The 18,727-nt window shown below is 44.3% G+C and overlaps 1 protein-coding gene across 2 annotated transcripts; it reads left to right on the top strand.

Moving 5' to 3' along the window:
* On the top strand, positions 332 to 14,177 carry TMEM170A (transmembrane protein 170A). Of its 2 annotated transcripts, none has more exons than XM_018061727.1 (3): positions 332 to 679; positions 8,459 to 8,560; positions 11,069 to 14,177. In XM_018061727.1, the coding sequence occupies exons 1-3, from the start codon at positions 547 to 549 to the stop codon at positions 11,197 to 11,199; spliced, it is 366 nt and encodes a 121-aa protein (XP_017917216.1). In that variant the 5' UTR covers positions 332 to 546; the 3' UTR covers positions 11,200 to 14,177. The 2 variants fall into 2 exon arrangements, with proteins under 2 accessions (XP_017917216.1, XP_017917215.1); XM_018061726.1 differs by having other exon boundaries at positions 356 to 679; positions 8,459 to 8,629.

Genomic DNA, 18,727 nt, shown 5'->3' with positions numbered 1-18,727 from the left:
ATTTTGGAGCCCCCCAAAATAAAGTCTGACACTGTTTCAACTGTTTCCCCGTCTATTTTCCATGAAGTGATGGGACCAGATGCCATGGTCTTCATTTTCTGAATGTTGAGCTTTAAGCCAACTTTTTCACTCTCCGCTTTTACAATTCCATTCCTTTCTTCTAGGTGGCGTTGCAGAGGACAGAGCCGAGCGCGCCCCATCGGAGCAGGAGCGACTTCTCCAGTAGGGGGCGTAGCCCGTACGGGGCCAGCCGAGAGCCGTACGCAACGTCAGGGGCGGGAACGACCCTCGCCCCGCCCCTACCGTCGCCGGTGCCCTGTGATTGGAGGAAGGAGCCGTCACTTGGCAGGGCCGTTGGGGTAGGAGGAAGAGGGCCCGGCCGAAGGTGACGCGGTGGCTGCGGAGGTGTGGGGAGCGGAGCGGGCGGTACGCGAGCGCGCGCTGCGGCAACATCTCGGGCGCTCTCCCTCAGCGGCCGCTCGGGCGCTCTCCCTCAGCGGCCCCTTGGGCGCTCTCCCTCAGCCCTCTGCGGTGAATGGCGGCGGGATGGAACGCGAGGGGAGCGGCGGCAGCGGGGCGTCGGCCGGGCTCCTGCAGCAGATCCTCAGCCTGAAGCTGGTGCCGCGGGTGGGCAACGGGACGCTGTGCCCCAACTCCACCTCGCTCTGCTCCTTCCCAGGTACCGGCCGCCCCGCGGGCCCGCTGCGGGGCTGGTTTCCTGGTGGGGAGGGGTCGGCTCTCCGTCGGCCGGGAGCTGGGGGCGGCAGCCCTTCCGCCTCCCCCCGCCGCTTCGCCGCGGGCCCCTCGGGCGGGCCACCCCGATCCCCCGGGGGGCCCCGTCGGTGAGGGGAAGTCGGCCCCCGCCCGAACTCGTCCTGCTCTCTGGAGTTCCCAAACGCCCCGGCTTCAGGCGGGACCTCGGCAGCGCCCTGGTGGCGGCCGCCCCTCCTCGTCTGGGGCACGGGAGGCGGTCCTCGCCTCCTTTTGGCGGGCGGGGGCACTGGGTAACCCCAGCCCCTTTCGTCCGCCCCGGCCTCTGGGCTTTCGCGCCTCGGACGGTGCGTCGTCCCGGCCGGTCTGAGGGCCATCGGTGAGAACTCAGGCACCCGCCGTGCGTAGGGTAGGTAGCCCAGCCTCTGCACCAGGAGGCTGTCTGCCGATCGCTGCCACCCACGTCCAGATCCACCCCCTCCGCCAGCCTCTCTTTCTAGGAATCCCTTTCTGGAGACCTGTTGCCGCGTCTCCCACTCCTGTGTTCGAGAACGTCGACACGGCGCCTTTCTGATTCTTATGCCACTTATCTCGGCTTGGCTTGAGAGCAGAGATTTTCAAACTTAGAAATCGAGATAGGAAGCTTTCGGGCTCGGAAAACAGAGGAGGAAAAAATACTTGGGAAGGCTGAAAATAAAGCCTTGGAGGGGAGAGTAGTGTTGTGTGTTGGCCCTTTTAAAGGCAAGAAGACTGAGATTAGGGGAGTTTGAAGGGTGAGGTTGGGCCCTCCAGCAAAGCTGACAGATACTTGAACTCAGTAAACAATGCAAGAACCGGCCTTAGACCTGCAAAGGAAGTAAGTTTGGATTACTGCCTACAGTTAAAACTGGTAAACAAGGCACCTGTGATTTCTCATCCGCTGGGCAGCGACCGCCAGGCGCCATTCAGCGGACACCAGGGACTTGCTGTGTATTACCTTTCTAGTATTTTCCCCAACAGGTCTGTGAAGTAGTTAATAAGATAAAAAAAAAAAACGTTGAGACAGATGCAGGTGTTAGCTTGAAATCATGCCTATAATGATAATCTGGCAAAAGGTATCAAAAGAAACTAAGATCACATTTGACAATGACAACAGAAATATATGGCATTCTGGAGACCATGTCCAAAAAATGGAATGTTCATGCAGTCTGAAGGCTCTGCTGGACCAGATTGGTCTATAACTTTTCTCGCAACTCTTTATTTGGAAAAATTTTAAACCTACTGAAATATTGAAATGATCGTGTAACAGATACCTATATACTTTTTACTTAGGTTCATTATTAATATTTCGATTCTTTTACTTTCTGTCTAAATATATATATGCATGTGCATAATATGTTTACTTTCTGCAGAAAAGAGAAAGGAGGTTAGTTACACAAATAGTGGCACTTGACAGCTAATGCTTTATAGCATGTATCATTTAAAATGAGGACATTTTCTGCCACAGCCTAGAAAAACATATTGCACTGGAATGTGTTAACACATTTAACATCCGTAGAATATTATCTAATATATAGGCCTTATTGAAAGATACTCAGTTGTTTGAATAATGCCATTTATACCTTTCTTAAAAAATTCCAGGATCCAATCAAGGGTTACATGTTGGATATAGTTGTCTTTTTAGTCTTGTTGAATCCAGAATAGTTCCTCCATCTTTCTTTCAGTTTCTTGAGACTGACATTTTTGAAAACCAGGCTAACTGTTCCATAGACTGTCCCACAGTTTAAGTTATCTGATTATTTCTTCATGATTAGATTCAGATTAAACATTTTTGATCAGGATGCTACCTACATAGGTGATGTACACTTCCCAGAGCACCACATTAGGAGACATTTAATGTCATTTGTCCCTTTATTGATAACACTAAGTTTAATCATTTGGTGAAGATGGTGTTTATCAGATCTCTCCACCTTAAGGTTACCGTAATCAATAAGTCATATGTGAGATGATATTATGAAACTGAACATTTTGTTCAGTCTGGCTTTTAGTTGCCTCTTCTTTTAAAAAAAAGATTGACGTAAGTGGATTTGGGAGGATAGTTTTACTATATTATAGTAGAGAATCTGTAGCTAAGCATATTATTTTCCTTTCAGGAACTGTTCTGAAATATTAAACTGCAGTCTGTACTTGAGTTTATGGGTACTGCAGTGGATATATAACCTGGGGGTAGTGATCACCATGGATCATTCACTCAAGATGTATTTACTGATCAAGTGCAGACTGTGGGCTGGAGTTATAAACATGCATGAGATACAGCCCATGGACACAAGCTGATTGGAATGTGATGAGTAAACACACGGGGTGAATATGTAACCTCCCTGTTGTGTCTCTTCTTTAGCTGGAATGATGGATTCAATAGGTACATGAGGCACCAAAACCTGCTGACAGTGAATCTCATTCATTGTCCTGATTCTGGAATTGTTTCTATTTTGGCCCCACAGAAAAGGTTACTTGCGTTTTATGCCAACTCAATATGGCAAAGTCATTGCTCTGAAATACTCTGTGGTTTATCACTGTCAGGAAGCTTTGAATTGAATTGATTTTTTTAAACCTGCATTTGCAATTTAGACCTTTAGGTTTCTGCCTAACCCTTCTTATTCCAAGTAGTTCAGATTTCTTTGGTGGTCATTTTTAACAAATCTGAATGCTGAGAAAGGCAAACTATTCTCCCACCTTGTATCAGGAATAAAATTCACTTTCTAAAGGGACGAATCTCATTATATTAATACTTTCAATATCAAGGTATATCTTCCCCCCCTCTCTTTTGTTTTTGGCTACGCCACATGGCTTGTGGGAATTTAGTTCTCGGACTTGGGGATCGAACCTGGACCCTCAGTAGTGAGAGCGTAGAGTCCTAGCTGCTGGAGCCCAAGGGATTCCCCAGAGTGTACCTTCTGATAAACTAAAACGCACTGATGTTTTAGTTGTGCCGTTGCTGGGATCAAGGATACGGCGTTACACTTGGATCAGTCATTTACTCATTCGGTCTGTAAATTTACTCGGTGTCTGTTGTGTGTCTCTTGTTTTCTAGGCACCAAGTAAAGGTGTGTTAGTGAACAAAACAAAAGAACTTTCATTCTAAATGGGAAAGAGAAAACAAAGCTTAAAAGTACGGAGGGGCTTCGCTGGCAGCCCAGCACTTCCAGTGCAGGGGGCTCGGGCTCAGTCCCTGGTCAGGGCTGAGACCACACATGCCTTGCAGTACGGCAAAATGAGCAAAATATGAAACGGAGCAGACAGTGTGAGTGCGAGACTGGGCAGGGGGATGGTTAGTGGCAGGTCTTGTGTGTTGAGCGGAATGCTTGTCTTACGTAAGGTCACGAGGAAGCCCTCTAAGATGATGCCGTCGGAGGTGAAATCTGAAAGGGAATGAGGAACAGCCACGCAGCTGTCTGGAGACGGGCATTCTGGGCCAGAGGCAGCAGGTGCAGAGGCCCTGGGACAGGAGCTCGCTGCAGCAACGTGAAGGAGGCTGGTGCAGTGGGAGGGGCGGTGTGGGCACGGGGGCAGGGGGTGAGGTCAGATCCCCCAAAGTCGTGTTCGAGGGGTTTTGAGCAGAGGAAGGATGATCTGATTCACTTTTTTTTTTTCATGTATACAATTTAATGATTTTTTGCCGAGTTTGCAATCATCACAAAAAACAACTTGAGAATGTGGTCATCACTCCAACAAGAAACCTTGTCCCCATTGTCACTGACTTTCTGGTTTTGTATGGAGAATAGATGAAAGGCCAGATCAGGGCAGATAAGAGCTAGCCGAGGCTAGGGCCAAGAGACCATTAAGGTTGAGGCAGGCCAGAAGGGCCCATTCAGGAACCAGGGATAAGTGGGCAGTTAGGCAGTGGCCTCGGGAGAGAGGTGGCAGGCTACCGTTGATAGTGCTGGTGGGCCAGTCCTCCTTGTTAGGAGAGGAAGGGTACCTCGAAAAAACTCAGTTTCCCTTTACTCTCGCACCGCCCCTGCGCTCACAGCACTTCTGGCGCCCGATGTTGTTTTTCTGCACACTGAGCACTGTCCTGCAGCTCAGTTCGGTTCTGACACTGTCTGCTTGGAGCTGGCTTCCAGTCCCACAGGTTAAAGGCCCAGATGCACAAGACTGCCCCAACCCCCCACTTCAGATGCCCGTCAAAGTCTAGGTTTTCACATGTGCTTCTGACCAGCTAAGGTTTCCATGTTGTCCTTCTTGTTCAAGTAAAAATGCTAGAGCAGCTTACAGAATTCAGGAAAACAGTTTACTTACTAGGTGACTGATATGTTCCCGAAGATGTTAAAGGATGGAAATGAACACCACATAAAGAGATAGGCAGGGTGAAGTCTGGAAAGATCTCTGAGCACAGGAGCTTCTGTTCTGTGGAGCTGGGGTGGGTCACCCTCGCAGCACATAGGTGTCTTCACCAGCCCAGAAACTCTCTGCCCTCCGTACTTTTGAAATATCTATGGAGGCTTCATCACTTAGGCATGACCGGTTATTAACTTGCTTCTAGCCCCCTCCTCTCTCCTGAGAATGGAGAGTGGGGCTGAAGCTTCCAAGCTTACAATCATAGCCTGGCCTTTCTGGTGACCAGCGCCCATCAAGGAGCCCACCAAGAGTTGCCTTATGAGAACAAAAGGCATTCCTGGAAATCCCAAGGAATTTAGGAGCTCTTCCTCAGGAACCAGGGTCATAGATTAAGTCTTAGAAAAAAAGATTTTCCTAGCACCATTATCTTAAAGGGTTTTCGGCATCGGGAGTAGAGACCAGATATATTTGTATTAGTATTTCACAAGGAAACAGATGGATCCCCTGGCAGGTAGGTGCGGGTGGGTAAGAGAAGGGTCTCACAGTGGGCAGTGTGGACAGAAGCAGGCCGATGGGCACTTAGCATCTAGGCAGGCCAGCGCAGAGTTGCAGGACTGGGGTGGTCAACTTGGAACCCCAGCTACAGAGGCACAGTTGTTTGACCTGGAACGTAAGGCAGAGCGGGGCAAGCTGAAAGCACGGCTGGGTGCCAGGCCTAACTGCCCACTTGTTCTGTGCTCCTGTTTCTGCTGATTGGGGCCAGTTTGGTCTTGAGCCCTTGCTCGGAAGTGAGGGGGCTCGACTGTGGCAGCTAGAGAGCCAGGGAGCACAGAATTTGCCCCCAAGAGGTCTGCTGTGTGACGTTTCTATTTAACTCAAACTGAAGAATATGCTTAAAGATAAAGACACCCTCTTGGCAGGGATCTTTGTCTTTTTAAAATTTCTATTCTTGTTCATTGATGTGCCTGACATATGGAATGGGCTCTCTAAGTATTTGCTGAATTAATGAACTCTTTGTACTGGTATTAGCTTGCTGTGGCTACTGAAACAACTCACCACAAATTTAGTGCCTTAAAACAACACAGATTTATTAGTCTTGGAGGTCAGAAGTCCAGATGAGTCAGCAGAGCCGTCTTCCTTCTGAAGGCTCTAAGGAGAATTTGTTTTCGTGTCTTTTCCAGCTGCTAGAGGTCACCGCATCCTTTGGCTTCTGGCATCTTCCTCCATCTTTAAAGCCAGCAGCACAACGTCTTCAGATCTCTTTGATCTCTTTGATCTCTTCCAGAGACCCTTGATTACAGTAGGCCTACCTATAAAATCCAAGATACTCTCCGCCCCATTGCAAGATGTCCAATCTCATCACACCTGCACACTCCCTTTTGTTATGTCAGGTCACATTTTCATAGGCTCTGGGGTTGAGGGTGTGGGCATCTTTGGGGCCTCTTCTGCCACCAGTGCTTAGTCTGGTTTCCCCTTATAACATTTATTTCAGGTTAATAACCTGACTTGTTCTTCACCGTGGGGAAATGATGTGACCTTAGCTGCCGCAGTAAACAAAGTTGAGGATAATGCACTTTATGTGAAACAGTGAACAAGGAAATGCTGTAAAATAGATGGACAAAGATGTTTGACAGTGTATAGAGCCAGGGAAATGAAAAGTACTATATGATCAATAAATAGCTGTTAAATAGATGGCAGATTAAGGCGCAGTATTAACGGTATATCACTTAGCTTTTTAAAAGTGTTTTATTGATTGAGGTTTGCCTTAGCTGTTAGTGTTCTGTATTACTTTCATCCTCTGAAAGTGTTTTATAAATTGTACTGTTCATCTAATATGATAAAGCCTTTCTTTCCTACTTAGAGTGACTTAAGTGACGCTATATAAAATATGGAGACAGTGGGGGGGAGAATGGATGTGACTTAGGGCTGTATGTAGGAGGGTGCACACTGCTCCTACCCTTCAGAGACTCATGGAGGAGCCGACTTGCTGCACCAGATCCTGTTTGCACACATGCCTTTCAGCTTTTAGAAAAGTCGAGTTGCTAGCCCAGCAAGCCTCCTTGCTCCAGGGAAGTGGGAACAGGGGAGCGTTGGTGTCTGCCAGGGCTGCTGGAACAAAGCACCATGGACCAAGTGACTTAACCAACAGAGGTGGAGATTGGAAGTGCAAGATGAGGGTGCCAATACGGTCAGGCTGAGGGCCCTCCTGGGCCATCTTGATACGTCCTCACTCGATGGGGAGAGAAAGAGTAGGAGAGGCACAGAGAGCAATCTCTCTTCCTCTTGTAAGTCCGTGGTCCTGTCGGATTAGGGCTTCCACACATGGGTTCATCCCATGGCAGTTGGGTAGCATACCCGAGTGTCCAGACACACTTTTATTGAAGTTACCAACTTCCTCTGTCTCTGGAAGATTAAAGCTTCGCCCCAGTTCACTGCCCGCGTGGTTCACCGCAGCCAGTGAGGAGCCGCGCTCTAGCAGGCCCTTGAGTCGCTGTGGCGAGCAAAGCTGTCTCTAAAACCTGGGGGGCTCCAGTGGAAGCCCCGTGACGGCAAGGCCATCAGCTGGGCGGCAGAGTCCCTGAGCTCCTGGAGGCAGGGTTGTGTCCCATTTGTCCACCCCCGGGCACTGCCATTCCTGAGTCCTCACAGAGCTTTGTGCACACCAGGGGTGTAATGGCAGCCAGAGTCTCTTAGGTGACTTGGGGAGGAGCTGCTGAGGACTCGGGGATTAAAGATGGATTGCTGCTTAGCAGGGAGCTGCCTGACGCTGTTTCCTGGGTTGGGGATGGTGGCAGTGGGTGGTGTCCAAGGAGGCCCCAGTGGGAGATGCCAGCGTGCAGCAGGGCCCGGGCTGGAGGGGCAGATGGGGAGGGTGGCACCTCTCGGGGAGCGCTGTGCGCACCAGCCTCTGCAGCCTCTGGAGCTGCCGCCGCCGCCGCCGAGGAGAGAGGTCAGGCGTTTGCGCATGGCGCCCTGTCAGTGGTGCTCACACTTGTCCTTGTGAAAGGGAAATCACGTAAGTGAATTTCCAAATCTGGGTGAACTTTTTCTTCAGTGTTTGGGAGTAGGGGTAGCTTGTCAGGAGTCAGCCAACCTTTTCTGTAAAGGGCCGGATTATACATATTTTAGGCTTTGCAGGCCCTGTGGTCTCTGTTACTGCTCCAGCCCTACTCTTGGAGCTTGAAAGCACATAGGCAAGACTTAAATGAACGGGCATGGCTATGTTCCGCTAAGACTTTCTGTGCAAAAATGGGGTGGCCGCAGTTTAGTGATCCCTCCCAAACCATCAGTGTTTGGATATTTGCCTGATGAACTGCCACTGGAAGGGAATCATTTTAAAATTGAAATAACCGAGTATAGTGACCGCGCCTTTGTAATGACTGCCCTGGGGAAGCTGGTGACGTCGACCTTTCTTTGCTTTCCCTTGCAGAGATGTGGTATGGTGTGTTCCTGTGGGCACTGGTGTCTTCTCTCTTCTTTCACGTCCCCGCCGGATTACTGGCCCTCTTCACCCTCAGACATCACAAATATGGTAGGTTCATGTCTGTAAGCATCCTGTTGATGGGCATCGTGGGACCAATTACTGCTGGAATCTTGACAAGTATGTTAGACGTTTAAAATACAGTCGAAACATTTCATGTGAATAGTCAGTTAACTTTAGGAGCCATTTTAGAAAGTGTCTGAGTGGGATAAAGAAGCAAGCGCGCTCTTTGTGTGCAGGCCCTGTGTTTTATATACTGTTCTCTTCTCGCCTCAGTCCCCTCTTTCTTGGCTAACATCTTTGACTTCCTGAGTCAGATTCTGTCTCGTGGCTTTAGGGAAGCCACTTTAAGCTTTGTGAGATATGTCTTGTGATCTTGACCACTATCAAGATAATATTTGGCTTTTTAGAAGCTACCGCTCTCCTTTCTCTTCAGCTGTCACTTCACTGATTTGCGGCATTGCAGTCTGGTTGACAAATTACCTCCCTTCATCCAGGTGTAGGTATTTTAAGGATGGAGGAAATTTTGTTTAGAAAAGTGCCTTTTTTTTTTTTTTTTTTCTCTTAGGACTTTCTGAGTAAGAGTTTGAGCAACATCATAATTATACATTATTTTTATCTGTGTGGTGTCTTTTGGGTGGGGGTGCGGCTTTTGTTCATGTCACAGGGATGAGAATATTTTTAAGCCCATAACAAAATAAAAATAGCATGTATATTTTATATAAATTAAAATTTATAAGAAAGCAAAAACAAAAATCCTCCATTCCTGTATTCCTACGTGATAACCACAGTTTGCATATCGTTATATGCTTTCAGACTTTTTTCTTGGTTTATGTAATTTTTTTTTTCATTGTGATTTTAAACTTTGAAGCAGAAATTCCCCTGTCTCTTTGACTTTAGGGGTTTTTTTGGGGACAAGGTGGCCTAGTTTCTCTGTGTTCTGTAGATGCTGAAACCTTTGTGATAAGGCAGTGGGGAGGCTAATTTTCTCCTGTCTGCATTAAGGAGTTTCCATAACTGGCCTTAAACAATATTTTTAACTATATCACCTACTGCTATCTTTAGAGAGCCTCTGCTCTAGTTTTCTTACTGGATTATTAGCCCCCAGGACCTGTTTTAGATTTCTCATTGGTAAAATAGCAATGCTGTGTGATGACTAAACGAAATGATGTGTGTATATAAAACACAGACTATCTAACACGTAGTAGCTGTGTCCTTCTTTGACTCTAGTGCGTGCAGTCTATTCCCTTCCCGCTTTGCTGCTCCTTCTGGTTTGCTTTTAACTGTCTTCCCTTCATCATCCAAATCCCACTTTGGGGCCCAGTTCAAGTTCTTTAAGCTTCTTCTGACCCAACCCACTTTTTTTGGAGATAAATTACAAAGAGGCCCAATGGAGCACTGCCTCTCAGATGGCAGTATTAATAGCACAGGGTGCGTGCACTGCCAGTAGGGCTGGTCTTTATTCTCCTTCAAATATGTTAATATACCATCACATCACTTTGGTGCAAGGTGTTGACACTTGATCGAAACAGTATATATCGTCCTGCATTACTCAAAATCTGTTCCGTGCTTGTACTTTCTGTCTTATGTCCCCAGCCGTATTCTCTGACCAAGGAGAATACTGTTTGGAGCATTTTGGGGTGGCTCAGGAGAAGATTATCTGGGAACTTTGGATCTGTTCTTTTCAAATGAATGAATCCTTGACTTTTCTTAGTATAATGCTGAGTCCCTGTGAGCAATTCAGGGTACCTGAGTAGAAACAGATATCTGTCTGTTCTGTTTATTCAATTTGTAGGAAGTTATAGTGACCAACAGAATGACGTGGGAAATAGAAAGGAGTCCCAGAGTATCCCTCCCCTCAAGCCCTTTGAATGAATAGCAACTTGATGGGCTTAGGGCCCCGCTCTCTTCCTTTCTTCCTTCTTTTTTTTCTTTTCTTTGCTGCGCCACACAGCTTGTGGTATCTCAGTTCCCAAACCAGGGATTGAACCCCTGGCCACAGCAGTGGGCCATCTGGGCATTCAGGGCATGTCCTCCATCCATTTCCTGAAGCAAACTCTGAGGATAGTACAAGAGGGAGCGGCGTTTCCCTGGGACTGCTCCTGAAATATTTCTTGCTCAGCCTCACGCAGAGGATTTTCTGTCATTTATTGCCAAGAATTTGTTAGGTTACATGCCGGGGGAATAAGAGATGTTTTAAGTTTGTAACCGGGTTATGTGAATATTGCAGTCTTTGTGATTTTGGCTATGACTTCCAGGTGATTTTATTCAATATGTCTAGGAGACTTAGTTTGAAAGAGTCCCTTTTCTAAAAGCATTTGTTGGTGACTTGCAAACCATATAAGGAATACTTAAAACCATGAGTAGTTAGCAAAAAGAATAGGGAAAACAAAAACGTTTCTGCAATGTTTAAATTTTAATGTAAAAAATTTAGATCATTCTTAGAGTTTTATTTCTTAATTTCTTTTATGTTTTTTCTACTTAGAGTTTTAAGTGCTATATTTTTCTGCTCATATTAAGCCCCCTCTCATTTTTTAACACACTTGAATCTTTGAACAGGTGCAGCAGTTGCTGGAGTGTACCGAGCAGCAGGAAAGGAAATGATCCCGTTTGAAGCCCTAACCTTGGGGACTGGACAGGCTTTCTGTGTCGTGGCGGTCTCCTTTTTACGGATTTTAGCTACTCTATAGCACATGCCCTTGTGCTGTGATGGTGAAGCGGTTTTATAGAGTCCTCAAAAAGAATGCATTATGGGATGTTTTCTCAGTTCTTCAAACCAAACGGTATGAAGAACAACACTTCAGTCCTTTCTTCAGTTTGAAGTTCCAGGAATTAAAGATCTTTTTGGACTCAGTTGTTCTCAACCAGAAAAAAAAGTCCAGTTTCTTTTCTCCCTGTTTTTTATATATTCACATCAGGCGGTTTGCAGGTGCGCCTTTCCCAAGCCGTCAGCAGTGCTTCTGGGTTGGCACCCTTCACACTGAGATTTACAGTGTCCTGTGAGAAAAGGCAGCCTCGCATGTTTCAGAGAAACTGTAGAACATAGTGGTTTGCTTCTGAGCACAGTAAACTGGACTGAAATCTTACCTGATCTAATCTTGATTAAAATTTGGCAAACCCTTGCCACATCTTCATGACAGTAAGTGCCAAGTAGGTTTTGGTTGAGCATAATGTTGAGAACAAATTTGGAGAAATAAAACACACACAAAACCTATAACTCAAGTAGTGGCTTCAGTTCCACTATTTAAATAAATAAAAGCTAACTCCTGAATGATGTGACATTTTATGAATAACTGTTTCGACCTCTGATTATTTTATATATTTTAAGATGTGTGAATTTCCTGTTTTGTACGTTTCCTCAAAATAAGCTAGGTAATTGAGAATTTTTTCCACAGAACTCCTGTACCACCTTTTCCTATTACTTTATAGTCTATTGATTTCATTTAGTTTAATTGGAAACACGCCCTATTAAATAGTTTGAATGGAAAATTCTCAGTCATGTTGATCAGGATACTCATTGGACATTGAGACACACACACAGAAAGATACTTTAAACATTCTGTTACCATTTTTTTAGTGACTTTGGTTTGCTCATGGCTCTTAAAAAACTGTAAAAGTGCAGCTTTAACTGGAATTAGGAGTTATTGATTTCCTAGTCCTAATGTGGTTACCTAGTGCTGGGTCTTCAGCCCACTTTACAGTGCTGGGTATGACTCCCAGAAAGTGCCTAAAGTTTAATTTTCAGATATACCTTCCACTGTGCCCTTTATATTTCCTTTCAAGAGAATTTATATCCTTAAAGAAAATTAAATATCAGAGTTTTTTTAAAACCCTATTTTAGCTCTTTTAATTTTTCTTCTAATGCCTAGCTTTCTTTTTCATCTAAAGGCCTAAAAACTGTGACCTTCGAAAGAAAAAGGATTGCAAAAATTAAATATCTGACTTTATCCTTAACCACATAAACTGGTTTGTATGAAATACAATTGTTGTTATCTGTTTTCAAAATAGTTTCTGGTAATTAAATATGACATTTTAAAGGGAAAGTTTTCATTATGAGTGTGAAGCTACCTGCCCATGAGGTCACGTGCAGTGCTGTTTGATTTAAGCAATATGCACTCTGGCTTCTGATTAAAAATAGCCAGGAGAACCAATTTACTAGGGATGGGCACAGAGAAAAATTAAAAAGGGTCCCCAAAAGTAAGTGGACATTTTCTTTTAACTAATAGGCCATTAAACTACTTATCAAAATTACAGTGATAGATATACTCTAACGAGGTGAAAAATTGTAGGAGTTGTATACAGGCAAATATCCTTACAAATTCCCCAACAAGATTACTCTCCAATGCTCAAATCTTTCTTTCAAACAAATTTTTATGTCTTTAGCTCAGGACTCCATTATTTCAGTTCAATAGTTGGATTTTGAAAAGTAGCCCTTCAGCTTAAGAAATTTTCCTTCATCTCTACTGAAAGATGTCTCAGCATTCTCACCGAAAACATTCCTTTGGATAGAGTTTCACAAATTGAGTGTGGGCTAGTGGTCAGTGGGCTTTTCTCCCCAAATATTAAGTTTTCAACATATTGATCCATGACTTAACTGTTTGGTTGCTTCACTTCTAGAGCCAAAACACAAGAACTAATGCATTTTGAACGCTGTCTTTGTTTTCATCTGTTTCTTGTTTGATAATCCACTGTTTATCCGCTGTTTTTAAGAACTTCAAATATAAAATAGATCTTCACATTATTGAATGTTTCATCCATCCCAGTATGTGAACATTCTGTGAATAAATGAATATAGACTTTATATAACTGAGCTTTGTGGCTTGAAATGTTTTCAGGAAGAAACTATTTGAATTATAAGGAATGTTTATTGTCCCTGAGGGTTTCTTTTTCTTTTTAATTTCTCATCTCAAATGCACAATTATCTGGGAGTGGTTGCTCAGATGAAAAAGGACTGGCATTTGTGTTGAACATTTTATTTTCTCACATAAAGCTTCTGAGACGTTTTGCCAACTCCTGACTTGCCTGGAGACATGTGAAACCACCCCTGCCCCAGCTATGCATCCACTTTTCTTTTAGTGGGAAGGAGAAACCCCCAACCATGAAAAGCTGATTTCTGGATTCTTTGAGTAAAGGTTTTAGGAGAAAAACATTTCATGTAAACTTAAATCCAATACAAATGAGTAATGAATATTCCAAGACAAAGGTGTCTCACTGTACTGTTTACTGATTCGGAACATTACCTAGGAAATGTCTGAACTAGGGAGATAAAGTTCATGCAAAAAGTGATCTTTAAGCTCTTGTGTTTCCTAAGTCTTTAAAGTGTATGTTAGCTTTTGATTCCGAAAGCTGCTCTGGTTTGAATGAAGTTCTTAATACAACTAACTGCAGTGCACACCAACCTTCCCTGGGAGATCATTTCCTGAAGTTGAAGTCCTGGTGCTGTCCACACGCAGAAGGTTCTGTGTACATGCGTTTCTGTTTTGTGCATTGTTTCCCTGCTTGTGGTAAAGTCAGCTTAACTTTTTGTATTAGATTATTTCACTAAATGCTGCAGTCAAACTGATCAAATCTTTGTACCACAGAAAGTTATTTAAATTTTATTTTTCTACTGAAATTTCTAATTCTGGTATAAATGTTTATCAATAAAGATTACTTTCAACTCTGTGAACTTGAACTGATTTTTCTTTTTCAGTGGCCAATGAATTTAAGCTTTTGTAATGAAGATTTCCACCTTAAGTGTGTTGGTTTCTTTTTTAGGCTTAGTACTTAACATATCTATTTAACTGTATTTCCTTTATGTTCAGCTTACTAGTTTATGGTAAAATTCCTGTCCAGAGATCTGATTAAACACTACTTACATGTGAACTTGAGCCTTATTAACTTCACTTTCTGTGCTATATGTTACCATCAAAAGTTTTTGTACAATTTCACACTGCGATGGCTAAAAACTGATAACCCTTTGTGATAAAAATGTATCATTTCAATAGTCCACATGAAGAGGGTCTCCAAGGTTGGTTCAGGATTCTGTGACATCGTAAAACGTTTTCTGCCCTGCCATTTTCAGCAAATTGGATTGTCCCATTTGGGTAGCTTACCCCATGGTCACAAGGTAACTACTGACTTCCAGGCATTGCAGATGGACATACAGTGTAGCAGGAGACTAGCCATCCATTCTCTGTTTTTTTTTTTTAAATTTAGGTGTAACATACAGTAAAGTACACAAGTCTTAAATGTGTAGCTTAATGAATTTTTATGTATTTATACACTTAGGTGAAGTGGTAGTACTTCGGTCAAGATATAGAACGTTTCTAACACCCCAGACGGATGCAGAGCTCTGCAAGAAACCTCCAATATCTTATGTATCCCAACAGAAGATCTCTTCTGTTATCAAAAAGATGATTACTCACGGTTGGACAGTGGGAAGAGACTATGGGGAGAGGCTAAAGATGCTGAATTTGGCAGGAAGGGAAGGACCCCATAAATTATTGCCGACAACGTTGCAAAGAAGAATCCAATTCTGACTCTAGGTTGGAAACTGCTTCTTTGACTTGCTTTCCGTTGCTTTTGTCATTTAGTTCAGTCGCTCAGTCGTGTCCGACTCTTTGCGACCCCATGGACTGCAGCACAGTTCAGCGCCTTCCCTGTCCAGCGCCAACTCCCGGGGTTTATTCAAACTCACGTCCATTGAGTTGGTGATGCCATCCAACCATCTCATCCTCTGTCCTCCCCTTCTCCTCCCGCATTCAATCTTTCCCAGCATCAGGGTCTTTTCCAATGAGTCAGTTCTTCGCATCAGGTGGCCAAAGTATTGGAATTTCAGCATCAGTCCTTCCAATGAATATTCAGGACTGATTTCCTTTAGGATGGACTGGTTGGATCTCCTTTCAGTCCAAGGGACTCTCAAGAGTCTTCTCCAACATTTTTTTATAGCTTTCTTTTGTTTCTTTTGTTATTATACTCATACATAATAGCCGCCTCAGAGGACCCTGCCCCTCTGCCTGACTATAAGCTCAAGTGCTTTTGTTCTGCTAATGGAGAGATAACCTGACCCGGCCCACCTGTGAATAGAAGAGATCAACACGCCGCTTCCAAAGGCTGGCCGTTCTCTCGGAGGTGTTTGCAAGACTGAAGACCCTTTCACTATAGTTCCCCACTGCCTCTCCTTTATTCTGCCTTTTGACTTTAGTTCCTCATTGCTTATTTCTCTCTGACTCAACAGAAGAACTTTGCATTCAGACCCCCACAAGATGGTTGCTCTGAGGCACTAGTCTGCCATCTTAGTCAGCTTTCCAAATGAAGTCATTTTCCTTGCCTCGACACTTCGTCTCTTGGATTCACTGTCCTGTCCTGCGGTGAGCAGAGGGAGCTTGGACTCGGTAACAACATGGTAAGAGTGAACCAGGAAACTTGTAGGTGGTTGGGGTTTGTATTGTGGCCAATATTTGTCCAAAGGGATTGCTCAGTTTCAGCCTGTTTATTCTTGGTGGGATTATGTGCTGAAATCTTTAAATTTTTAAGTGGTATATTGGGTGTTGCCCACACTAACAAACATTGAACACCAGAAAGGGTGTTCAACAATTCAGCTCAATTCTGACTCTACCCGGAAGTAGCACTCCACCCACCCCCAACCCCCCATCCTCAACCACCAACTCCAGACGTCAGTTGGGAGTCCAGGTTCTTCTGTGCTTCTGACTGATTGGCTATAAATCGGGCTCAGTTAATTTGAGAGCGCCTCACAGAACTCAGGCGTTTCACTTACTAGATCACTGGTTTACCATGAGGATCTAAGCCAGGAGCAGCCAGATGGAAGAGGTGCACGGGCAGGCGTGGGGTGTGTGTGGTGCTTTCGTGCCCCTTCAGAGGGACAAAGCTCTCCCTGAATTTCCACGTGTTGAGCTGGGAAGTTCTCAACCCTGTCCTTTGTCGCTCTATGCAAATCTTCTTGCATATGCGTGATTCATTAAATCACTGGCCATTGAGGATAATGTATATTTCTTTAAAAGCATAATAGCGCAGCTGGTGACATTTAAATTCATGGAAAATGCTTTTCAAATCCAAAAATGTATGTTTTTAAGCTCGATGAGGGCTGCTAACCAATTTTAGACCTCTTTACTAAACAATTTGACAAATAGAAGACAGTTCCATCATTACCACTAAAGTGGTCAGAAACTTTGTGAGTCTGAACAAGTGTGTGGGATGCTTGTAAGCTCTAAAGAGGAGAGTGGGAGAAGTGGGGTGCGGGAGGAGAGTCTACTGAAGAATGCCAGGGTAGCATTTTCCCCAGACTGAGACTCCAAGGACGGGGCAAAAGGCTACATCCCAGTTTGTCACAAAACGACAAGCATTATATCTGGTTGTACTTCCATATGGATTAACTTGAAAGGATTCCTTGTGGATGATGTTTGAGTTCTAGAATACAGCCATTCCTTGTAATTACATCTGTGATGTTACCATGCACACTCAATCAGCAGAAATACAGGGCTGGGTTCTTGTGGTCTCAGGTCATACCATTTTTGTCACCTGATCAGTACAAAGCTTTGTTTTATGTATGTTTCTCTTCAAAGATACTGTATTTAATATAACTTTCTTACAAATAATGATACATACTATTAATAATGAAACAATTACTTCAATGACAGCATTATTGTGCCATGTACAACACTGACACTGTACTATTTTAACTCTTCCCCTTCAGTCATACACACACAAAAACACAAACTACACATAGAGTACTCATACAGTAGACACATACTATATAGTGCATGTTACTGCAAATAAAGATTAAATGTTTAACATTTGGTAAAAATGTTACCTAACATCTTCCTGGTTGATGGAGCTGCAGGCTGAACAATGGCACAGGGCAAGTGTGGTCAAGCCTCTCCACCTTGGCTTACTCCACAAAAACAAGGGAGAGATTGGTGGCTCTCATTCTGCAGAGGAGGAAGAGGGTGGCAGGTTGGCATCTGTCAGTTCAACCTCAGAAGTTTGGCTCTCAGCACTTGTTGATGGAGTGGGCAATTTTTTCTCCCAAAATGACTCCAGAAATTACGTCGGCCCTGTCTGCTTAGCTTTTTGCCTGAAATGTCTCAGCATAGGGGGCAAATACACAGGAAGTTAAGCGCTAAAATATGAGGCTTCGATCAAGCATAGGGTCACATTCTTCCTCGTCACTGAAAATTTTTTCCAAAGCGGGGTTCCATTCGTTATTTTGACTGCTGTAAGCGGGACAATTTCTGGACTCTTCGGCTGACTTTCATCACCATTTTCATCATCATGTCTTGCTTTGCCATCTCATCCACATCTTCGTTGGTGGGTTCTATTGCTTTCTCTGCCAAAATTTCCTCCACATCTTCGTCAGGTCACCAAAGCCTTCTCCACCTATTTGCATGTGGTATGCATTATGTTTTTGACACTGTTGTTTATACTTTCTGCAGCACCTTCAAAGCCTTCGAAATTTTCCACGCAGTCTGGTCAAACATTTTTCCAACAGTAACTGATTGTCACCTGCTTGATGTTGCCAACATAATCCATCACCTCACGTGCAGTGACTGATTTCCAATAGTCCATCATGCTAGTTTCCTTGCTGGCTTTGAGAGCCTCTAAAGTCTTACTATAAAGCTCACTTGTATACTGTGACTTGAAGGCTTTCACTGTGCCCTGATCCAGGGGCTGGATGAGAGGTAGTATTTGGGGGAATGAAAAGAGCTTCCACGTTGGGGTGGGCATTTTTTAGTTTTTCTCAGCAATGGACTGGGGCATCCAAAATTAACGAAATCTTCAAGGCAAGGTTTCTACCCTGGGGATAGTATTCAACTTCTAGTATGATTCAGCTGTGGAACCAATCAGACGCCTTCCACCCTTTTTGGTTCCACCTCCAATGCACCAGATATGTATGGTTCACGTTTTTCTCGTTAAGTGCTTGTGAACTTGAAGGTCTGTGCACCGGTAAGGGTTTGCACTTGGAGTCACCCTTGGCATTGGTGCACTTAAGTAGGGTTGCACAGTCCTGGAATGATTTAAACCCCGGGCCGTTGGAGGCCATTCACATTACATAGGTTCTTTTGCCAACATTCTTGTAAAATAAGCCAGTTTCACCAGCGTTGAAAAATGGCTCTTCCACATACCCCTTTTCCTGTATAACATTTGGCAAGCATCGTTTGAATTCTTCCGTAGCCTTCTGATCTGCAGAACTTGCCTCAGCTGCAAGCTTACCATCAT

This window comes from Capra hircus, chromosome 18, assembly GCF_001704415.2.
Source record: "Capra hircus breed San Clemente chromosome 18, ASM170441v1, whole genome shotgun sequence".
Classification (NCBI taxonomy): domain Eukaryota; kingdom Metazoa; phylum Chordata; class Mammalia; order Artiodactyla; family Bovidae; genus Capra; species Capra hircus.
Note: the sequence above shows the minus strand (reverse complement) of the source record. Positions and strands in the feature narration are given on the sequence as shown.

Coding starts and splice junctions, on each gene's coding strand:
- TMEM170A (XM_018061726.1), top strand. CDS start 547: ATGGAACGCGAGGGGAGCGGCGGCAGCGGGGCGTCGGCCGGGCTCCTG. Junction 680..8,458: donor CTCGCTCTGCTCCTTCCCAG/GTACCGGCCGCC, acceptor TTTCCCTTGCAG/AGATGTGGTATGGTGTGTTC. Junction 8,630..11,068: donor TACTGCTGGAATCTTGACAA/GTATGTTAGACG, acceptor ATCTTTGAACAG/GTGCAGCAGTTGCTGGAGTG.